Here is a 9,749-nt window from a genome sequence, read left to right on the forward strand (position 1 = left end):
CCATCGCCAGGTTTTGCTTGACCTTCCTGCTTGCTGCAATCAATCGTGTATGGACGAATTGTCAAACGGAAATGGCGCTACGGGAACAACCACGACTTAAAAACAGCGACAACAAACACACAGGACAAGAACGATGCATGCTCGGCCAGCCAAACACGCACAATGCTCATCACCGCCACTGACACGCCTTGCAAGCAGGCATGGTCGGGTTGGCGGTGCAACATAAAGCAACGCGCAAAGCAACAACAAAATCACACACCAGCAAACACTATGAGGAGTAACAGGGATGTGTGAACTTGACAGCCACAACGAAAGACCACAAGGAAAGGCGGTGGGCGGACAGAACAGTTCAAGTAAAAGAGAGAACACGTCAGTGCAAGCATGTGATGCAACACCGGTACGCTACACGCCAAACAAAGAGGCGAACAAACACACAAAAAGAGACACACAAAGAGCGCCCATGTACGTGCGCACAGATGATGGCGAAAATGCACACAAAAAGACACAGCAACAACGAACCAAGCAAACAACTCAAACACAACACCAAGACAACGACTACACATGGACAATGTACAAGGATCTGCCTCGCGTCTGCTGCGCCATGACAACAGCAACACTGACACGCGTTTGATGCCAAGCGACGCGGCGCCCACAAAGGACACAAAAGAACACCAAAACACAAACATACACACAAGGAGGGCTCTCAGGTTAAGGGAGAGATGTGTGTGGGGGGGGGCTTGTCAAGGAGCAGCAGAGAGCGGCAGAGAGGACCACATGAATGTGCCTCGGTTTAGCTCAGGTGATGCTGCTGCTCAAATGTTGTCAGCGATGGAGAGCATAAACTTGCGGTACTTGTTTGGCCCCCATTGCCGCACGCGCTGCCACTTGTCGGGGTGCTGACGGAAGTACACGGCGCAGCCCACAATGACGAGGGCGAGGATGATGCAGGAGATGGTGACGCTGACAATGAGCGGAAGGTTGCTGCCGCCGCTCACCTGGTAGTAGCCGCCAGCCGGAGCGGCTGCGGACCCACCCACCTGGAACACGGCCTCCCCGTTGCGGATGCGTGCGTTGGGGATCTTGCGCCGAATCTGATGGCAGCTGGTGCCGTTGTACACACACGCGCGGCCGGCGGGCGTGTCTGGGAAGTAGTACACGTCACCGTAGGAGATGGCCACTGTCACGGGCATGCGCACGGTGATGGGCTTGCCAGACTCTGGGTCGCGCTCGGGCAGAGCCGTGTACTCCGTGTTGCCGTCAAACCACAGGCTCACCCACATGTCGCCGGCCTCAATCGCAGAGAGGGACGCGGGCGAGATGCTGCCCCAGATGCCCTCAATCTCAAACTGGTTGTTGAAGGTGGTGTTGACCACGGCGTGCTGGCGCTGCGCCGTCTTGAACTCCACCTGCACATACGGCAGGTTGCCCGTGTCGCTGTAGTACTGGCGGGCCCAGGGCTCAAAGGCGTCCGAGGTGAGGCGGTAGTAGAGCTGCGTGGCGTCCAGGATGCGCACGGTGACGCGGATGTCCTCGCGGATCATGACGCCCTCGCGCCGCGTGTTGGCCAGCTGCAGCGTCGTGTCGAGGAACTGCACAATGGTGGCGAGGTCCAGCGGGGTGACCTGCAGAATGTCGCTGCCAGCGGTGCTCAGGCCGCGGTTCCGGCCGCCCGTGGCAATCGCAGACAGGCCAATGTGCTGCAGGCTCGGCAGGGACTTTGGCTCGATGTTCACGGAGAAGTCGCTCAGCTCAATGGCCACCTCGTCCGTGCGCACGCCAGAGAAGGTGTCCTCGGTGCTCATGGTGACAATGCCGCCGCGGCTGCCAATGGGCGCCGTCGTCTGCGGCGCCTCCGTCACCACAATCTTACCCTTCTGGCTGCGGTTGGAGAAGTTGTTGTTGCGCGTGCACATGTAGTGGTAGGTGCCAACGCCCGTGACGCGGTGCGGCTTGATGTCAAAGTACGTGCCTGCGTCATCGAGCTCAGACATCTCGCCGCCCAGCTGCACGTTGTTGAGGGTGGACAGGTCCACCAGCTGCTGGTACGTCATGCCGAGGAAGCCGTCGCGGGTGACGTTGTCCAGGTGCTCCGGGTGCGACATGCCCCACGCGCCGTGCTTGTACTTGTCCGGCACGCCAATGTCCTCCAGGCGCACGCGCGCTGGCCGCTGCTCCCAGTTGGTGGGGCGGTCTGCGCGCGGGCACTCGCTCCTGACGCACTTGAGCTCGTTGGCGGGCTCCACCTCGTAGTCCTGCGGGCAGTCGAGCAGCACGGACGCGTCCTGCCCGTCGCTGCCGCCAGCCTGCGCCGTCTCCGTGGGGCGGTCAATCCACTCGCACTTGCTCGACGGCTCGTAGCACAGGCGCCAGTTGTACGGGTGCGGCTCCGTCAGCGTGGGCTGGTCCTCTGGCGGGCAGGGGTAGTCGCCCATGGTCGGGTACATGTTGGGGCGCCAGCCCTCAAGGCCGGGCTCCTGGTCCTTTGTGGTCCAGAAGGTGCCGTCGGCGCCCTGCCCACCGGCCTTCTCCACGCCGCGCCCAAACTGGCCGCGCACGTACTCGAGGAGGGCCACGTTGGACCGGTCCGTGCCCTGCTTGCCCTGCCCGTCGTTGTGGTTGGGGTTGGTGTTGGAGCCCGTCCACTGGAAGTGCACGCAGTCGCCCTCGCGAATGTGCAGGCGGTTTGGCGTGAAGTCGTACTCGGTGCCGGGGAACGTCTGCACAATGTTGCCGCGCTTGCCGCGCACGTTGAGGGAGAAGATACCGTCGCACTGCTTGCGCAGCTCGTCGTCGCGCAGGGTCGACTTGTAGCGGTGGGAGCGGTCCTGGAACGTGCGCCCGAGCTGGGCCGTGTTGATGGCCAGCTGCAGGTCAAAGTCCTTGTCCTCGGAGGACCCGGGGAGGAAGCCCGTGCCGTTGAAGCACTTGTACGTCTGGTCTGCGGGGTCGACGGCCACCTCGGGGTAGTACACGGGGCAGAAGAACCGCGACGCCGGCTGGCGGCCCGTGTAGTCCACAGAGCCGTTTGCGAGGCGGGTGTAGCAGTACGTCGGGTCGCCTTCAATCGTGAGCTCCGGGTCTGCGCAGAAGAGCCGCTGCGAGAAAAAGTCGAAAATCTGCACCTGCGGGTTCTGCTCGAAGAGGTACCCGCGGGCGTTTTCCCAGGGGCGCGCGCTGTCCGAGGTCTGGATGCCGTGTGCGCCGGCCACGTTGATGTGCGCGGGCCCGTTGCCCTGGTCCTTGTTCAGGCTGCTGTTGACCTGGCCCGCGTTGTGCGGGTCGAGCCCGGCGTAGTCCCAGGTGGTGATGTTGTAGCGGATGCGGGTGGCGCAGCGCTCGTGGGCAAAGCCCGGGTAGGTGAGGTTCCAGCCGTTGGTCTGGCCGCCGACGCCGTTGCCGAGGTGGTTGACGCGTGACCAGTCCGCCTCCATGCACTGCGGCGGGCGGACGTGCGGGTAGACCTCCGAGTGGGACGGGGCACGCGCCCAGCGGGCACGCGGCAGGTTCTGCAGGAAGCACTCGCGCTCGATGACCTCGCGGTGCATGCAGGAGCTGTCCTGGTCGCTGACGAGGTGCAGGCCCGTGGCGTTGAGGTGCGACGCGCGGCAGCGGTCCGCCTCCTGCTGGAAGGCGAGCGAGTCGTTGTAGGCGGCCGGGCACCAGCTCTGCACGCAGTAGGACGCGTTGACCGTGTCGTGGACAAAGTTCTCGGGGCAGGTGGCGTTGAGGGTGGCGTTGTACGCGCTGAGGACGCGCGTGTTCACGCACTCGCTGGGCACGCAGAGCGGGCAGGTGGACATGGACTCTGGGTGCACGACGTTGCTGCCTGGGCAGTCTGGGCAGAGGGCCTCGAGCTCTGCGGCGGTGATGGTGCGGTTGACGCGCCAGTCGTCCAGGCAGACCTGGAGGGTGCTGTTGTCCCAGGCGTTGTCGAAGCAGGAGCGGATGTCGGCGATGCACCTCTGGAACTCGGCTTCGACGGTGGCGAGGAGCTGCTCGTGCGCGGGGGAGCGCTGCTCGCGCAGGAAGGCGACCATCTCGGAGCCCTCCTCGTTGAGGGCCTCGCACGTTTCCTTTGTGTTTGGGATGAATCCGTTGCGGCCGTTGCCGCCCGTGGCGACCTTGTGGTGGTACCACGTGTCGGGGATGGCGCAGTAGTTCCTGCCGAGCACGTTCTCGCTCTGGTTGCGGTATGCGTCGCAGCGGGAGGCGTTGTTGGTGAAGATGACCCAGTCGATCCAGGGGGTTGGGTGCCAGTACGGGTAGTGGTCGCGCTCCTCGGGGCACTCAAAGCCGTGGCGGGCGCCATTGTTGTTCTGGCGGGTGTAGATGGCGGTGTTACCGCGGAGGTTGCGGTCTGAGGTGAAGAGGCCGCGGTTGCGCATGCGGTACTTGCAGTTGACGTAGTAGTCGTAGTCCTCGTGCATGCCGTAGCGCACGTCTGTGTTGCAGTCGTTGTTGAGGCAGTTGGAGGGCTGGTCTGGGATGGTTCGCGTGGTGACGCCGTCGCGCAGGTTGTCTGAGCACATGTACTGGATGACAATCTGGCAGTCGTTGTAGTCGTTGCCGCACGCGTGCTGGTTTGTCCATTCCAAGGGGATGGTTTCGCCCTCGTAGTAGTTGAGCGAGCCCACGTTGTACCCGCCACGGTTGTTGTTCTGCGAATCAAACAGCCTGGTATATGTGTGTATGTGTGTGTGTGAGAGAGAGTGTGTGTGTGAATGAGTGTGAGTGAGAGAGTGTGTGTGTGAATGAGTGTGTGAGTGTGTGAGTGTGTGAGTGTGTGTGTGAGTGAGAGTGTGTGAGTGTGTGAGTGAATGATAACGGCTTGCTTGGTAGTGTTGTTAGTTGTTTGTTGTGGGTTTGCATGCGTGTTGACACAACGCTGCTGCTTTGCGTGCACATGAACTCTCCAGCAGCCAACTGATTCAAGCAAGCGGCAACTGTGTTCCTGGTGGGTGTCACCACCGAACTTGTACCGCCATGAAGGTCCCACCAACAATGCGTATGCACACGCCCCAACAAACACACACACACACTGAGGAACACACACACACACACACTGAGGAACAAACACACACACACACACTGAGGAACACATACACACACACACTCAGAAACACACACGCACTCACACACACACGCTCACACACACACACACTCTCTCTCTCTCACACACACACACACACATACACCCCAAGCATCAATTTCACACACCTGTTGGCGTTGTTTCTGTCACGACGAGCCTCATCAAGACGGTTGTTGGAGCCGCGCATGTTTTGCAAGTACATGTCGGCAGTGGTGCTCGCGACCAGCGCAGCCACCACCACAAGCGCCAGCGCCAATGAACCCCTGCTTGTGCTGTTGCTGGCCATGATGATGAATTGTGACTGGGGTAGTGTTGTTCTGTTGCTTGTGTTGTGTGTGTGAGTTGTGTGTGAGTTGTGGTCTTGTTTTGTGTGAAGTGTTGTCTTGTGTTGTCTGGTGATGCGATGTGGTCGTGTGTTGTGTGAGACTGCCTTGGCGCCAGTCTTCAATCTCTTTGCTGCTACTGCCGCTGCCTCTTGTGTGGGGTGAAACGCGCACACACTCAGGCACGCACGAGCGCTGCAATGCGGCTGAGGTGGATGGATGGATGGATACAGCGGTGCAGCAAGGACGAAACAAACAACAGGCAGACCAGCAAGGCGTCGTTGTGTTCTTCTTGCGAATGAAGCCCACGATCGCTCGTGCGTAAATCTTTCGAGGAAACAGCAAAGATTTCTTCCTCCTGCGATTAATTTTTTTTGTTGTTCCCAGCGACAACCCCACATACAACACCGCTGCCTGCTGTTGTTGTTTGGTTCGCTCCATCCATCCATCCATCCATCCATTCGTCCATATCCACACACGCACATCGCCGCCAGCTGGTGCTGTGTTTTGTTGAGTGCACCTTGCAGTCGCATGTGAGGTGAAGTGTTGTTGTCCGTCACCACATCCTTCACTACACCACACCACACCACACCACACCACACCACACCACACACGCACACTTTTTCACACACACGCACACGATGCGAGTGAGAAGCGCGCTTGCTGCGCTGTTGGTTGTGCTTGGTGTGCTGTGCTGCAGTGCACCCATCGCCCTCGGTGATGTGTACATGCACAACCCACGCGGATCCAACAACCGCCTGAACGAGCGGTCCGCCAACCGCAACAACGGCAACCGCATGTTCGACTCGCAGAACAACAACCGCGGCGGCTACAACAAGGGCGACAACAGCGTCAACGCGTTTCAGACATACTCGGAGCAGCATGACATGACCTTCTTCATGTCGCACCCGGACGCGGAGAAGGGCGGTAAGGGCGAGTCCGTCCTCACCGTCGAGTGGACCAACCAGCACGGCTGCGGCGGAAACGAGCACAACGACCCGCACAAGCTCAACTGCAACATGGTCCTGCAGTACATGTGCCTCCCGGAGGAGGTGCGCGAGCAGACGCGCGAGACGTGCGACGAGGAGTGCCGCATCCCGCGCCCTGAGAACCCAACCTGCGACCCGGACAACGCCAACCAGTGCGGCCTGTCCCCAATCAAGGACATGTTCCGCTGCCGCGAGCTCGGCATGCTGCCCACGGAGGCGGAGATGTACGACCGCTACAACTGCCCGCACAGCTGCGGCAACAACGCCGCCGCCAGCAGCCAGCTCGACTGCGGCTCGTCCTGGCGCGAGTACGCCGGCACCGCGGGCTACCTGCGCATGCGCGACGGCCTCAACACCAACCGCCAGGACTACACCAAGCCCAACAGCGGCACGCTCACGGAGCAGGCCCGCTACAACCGCAAGGCGGGCAACGTGCGCGAGGACCGCGGTCTGCACGAGGACTGGGACTTTTACGACGAGTGCTACCGCCGCGAGCGCAACCGCGGCCTCTTCACTGCAGACCAGAACCTGCGCAACAACAACCTCGGCTACTCCTCGGCCGTGTTCACGCGCCAGAACCCCAACGACAACCGCCGCGGGTACGAGTGCCCGGAGGAGCGCGACTACTGGCCCTACTGGCACCCGAGCCCCTGGGTCGACATTGCCGTGCTCACGGACCGCTCGGACCTGTGCCCCTTTTACCAGGCCGAGTCGCAGAACGTCAAGGGCAAGCACTTTTGCCGCAACACGCGCCGCTGCACCAACTGCATCCGCTTCAACAACGAGGCGCAGTGCAAGGCCAACGGCGGCAAGTGGGTGCTGCACCCGCCGCACCACCGCCCGGCGCCAGAGTGCCTGCAGGCCGCGTGGACCCGCGTGAACCACCTGGGCAACGGCCGCCACGGCCAGCCGGTCACCTACAACTGGACCCTGCCCTACCTGGAGGTGGGCGCCGACCGCTTTGCCGAGGCCGTGCCCCACCGCTGCGTCCTGCGCCTGCGCTACAACATCTCCACGGACGACTACGACGCCTGGCGCGTCAACGCCTCGTTCAACAACAACGAGGGCGCCGGTGTCGTGTCCCCCGTGCGGCAGAACCCGAACGTGGACATTGGCGCGCGCAACACGGCCCTGCGCCTGGCCATCAACACGGCCCAGTTTGGCCGCACCTTCCAGGACCGCTCGCACGTGTTCCGCCTCGTCCCGCGCACAGACGGGCGCTTCACAGGCAGCCGCCCGCGCGCCAATGCCAACGTCAACAACGCAGAGTTCTTTGGCAAGCGCCGCCTGTACAACCTCAACGTGCGCGGCAAGCGCGGCAACATTGTGCAGACGTTCCCCGCGGTGGAGTACGACTTTGTGCCGAACCACCTGCACATCTCCGAGGGCGACCTGGTGCACATCCAGTGGGCGGGCTCCAACACGCACAACAACGGCAACCCGGCTGGCGACGGGCAGGCGGGCGATGCGGGGGAGGGCCGCGGCGGGACAGACCGCCACAACTTTGTTGAGCTGCGCCGCCGCCAGTTTGGGGAGAGCTTCCCTGCCACCTGGGAGGAGAACACCATCTTCAAGAACATGGTGGATGCCCTGGACGCGCATGCCGAGTTTGAGGAGGAGCCGCACACCATCTCCACCACGCTGGACCGCGGGCGCGACTGGGAGGAGGTGAAGCAGAGCTGGGCGCTTCGCATGGCCAGCGCAGGGTACTACCGCTCGTTCAACTACAAGGACAACGACGGGAGACCAGACCCCAACTCCGTGGAGGGCAGGCCCACGCAGCTCAACACCCTGCTGGACAACGCCCCCGCCTCGTATGTGGGCGGCATCTTCCGGTTTGCGCGCGGCACGTACAACTACATGTGCACCCGCAACCACAACTTCTCCAACCGCGACCAAAAGGGCCACCTTGTCGTCGAATGACGCGCCACAACTTCAGCGTCATTTCGGTGACCATTATGCATGCATACATGCAATCAATCAATGGCATGGCACTTGGTTGTGCAGTTTGGTTTTTGTTTGTTTTGTGCGTCTGCGCCTAGACTTCTTGGTCTTGTTTGTGTCGTTGTATGAACTGCATCTGTAGCTGTGTTTGCGTCTGTGTATCTGTTCGTTTGTCTGGTTTGTGTCTTTTGTCTGTGTGCGCGTTTTGATGGCGCCATAGTGTGTTACACCTTTTACTTCTCCTTTTTTTCGTTGATGATGGTGGTCGGTTCACTTGCGTGCCCTGCCATGTGTGCTCTTTTGTCTTTTCTTTCTCTTCACCCGCACGAACGAACGCACACACCCGACGACGACGACGACGACGACGACGCCGACGACGCCGACGACGATGGAAAGAAGAAATGATGCTGGTGGTGATGGTGGTGTGTTGTTGCGTCATGCATCTGACCTCCAACCGCCGCTGCCACCCACCTTCTTTGTGTGCGCTTGGCTGGTTCCACAGCGCACCTTCGTCTGGTCTTTTGTTTCTTCCACCCCTCCTCTTCTTGCCACCACTTGCTTGCTTGCTTGCTTGCTTGCTTCTGTCCCCTTCCTTCAGTCTGCTTCTCACACAATACAAGAACTGAAGACACCACACGGCCTTCCTTCCTTTGCCCTTTGCCACGCGATAGCCAATCCTTTCTTTTGCTCACACACACACACACGCTCGCACACACGCTCGCACACACGATCTCTTCAAGAAGCGGAGAGGAGTGTTTTGCATGCAAGCATTGCTTCGCGCCCTGCTGTTGCCGTTGCGTGGAAAGAAAAACGCGGGCTTGCGTCACCGTGCGATTTTCGATAAGGCAGGCACACACCACGTGCACCACACACACACACACCACATACACCGCAGCGCAAGCAGACTGCATCACCCACCCACCCCCTGTCGTGTTCTCGCCGCCCTCCCTCGCCTTCTACTCTCCACAATGGCAGACACCAACAATGCGATCGCACAGCAGGTTGTGCAGATCACATACGATGACCTTCGTAGTGGCAAGGACCTCTCGAAACAAGGTGTGTCTGTGTGTGTGTGTGTGTGTCTGTGTGTCTGTGTCTGTGTGTGTGTGTGTGTGTGTCTGTGTGTCTGTGTCTGTGTGTGTCTGTGTGTGTGTCTGTGTGTCTGTGTGTGTGTCTGTGTGTCTGTGTGTCTGTGTGTCTGTGTGTCTGGCTCGCTGGCTGGCTCGCTGGCTGTGTGCATAAATAAACTCCACCAGCGTTTTCGTGTATCTTTGCTGACCTTCACTTGCTCACTCTTGCTCGCTCCTTGCTTGCGTATCGTGTGTAGTCAAAGAGGCCTTTGATAAGGATGGCATGGGTCTCATTGCCGTCACGGGCCTTCCCGACGATTACCTCGACATGTGC

General features: G+C 60.5%; 3 protein-coding genes across 3 annotated transcripts in view; 2 read left to right on the top strand and 1 right to left on the bottom strand.

The window, feature by feature from the left end:
- Positions 1 to 30: 30 nt before the first annotated feature.
- Positions 31 to 5,764, bottom strand: PTSG_02295 (uncharacterized protein). Its single transcript, XM_004996727.1, has 2 exons — positions 5,218 to 5,764; positions 31 to 4,674 (listed from the first exon to the last, which is right to left on the bottom strand). The coding sequence occupies exons 1-2, from the start codon at positions 5,373 to 5,375 to the stop codon at positions 813 to 815; spliced, it is 4,020 nt and encodes a 1,339-aa protein (XP_004996784.1). The 5' UTR covers positions 5,376 to 5,764; the 3' UTR covers positions 31 to 812.
- A 22-nt stretch (positions 5,765 to 5,786) lies between these two features.
- PTSG_02296 (uncharacterized protein) lies at positions 5,787 to 8,981 on the top strand. Its single transcript, XM_004996728.1, has one exon. It carries the CDS (start codon positions 6,054 to 6,056, stop codon positions 8,322 to 8,324), a length of 2,271 nt encoding a protein of 756 aa, XP_004996785.1. The 5' UTR covers positions 5,787 to 6,053; the 3' UTR covers positions 8,325 to 8,981.
- A 176-nt stretch (positions 8,982 to 9,157) lies between these two features.
- The window catches only part of PTSG_02297 (uncharacterized protein), a 2,546-nt gene continuing 1,954 nt past the window's right edge, over positions 9,158 to 9,749 (top strand). Inside the window, exons 1-2 of the mRNA XM_004996729.1 lie at positions 9,158 to 9,401; positions 9,673 to 9,749. The exon at positions 9,673 to 9,749 is cut by the window's right edge and continues 18 nt beyond it. Coding sequence (XP_004996786.1) covers positions 9,314 to 9,401; positions 9,673 to 9,749 — 165 coding nt within the window. The 5' untranslated portion in view covers positions 9,158 to 9,313. The remainder of the gene's footprint in view (positions 9,402 to 9,672) is intronic.

This window comes from Salpingoeca rosetta (assembly GCF_000188695.1).
Source record: "Salpingoeca rosetta unplaced genomic scaffold supercont1.5, whole genome shotgun sequence".
In the NCBI taxonomy this organism is placed as follows: domain Eukaryota; class Choanoflagellata; order Craspedida; family Salpingoecidae; genus Salpingoeca; species Salpingoeca rosetta.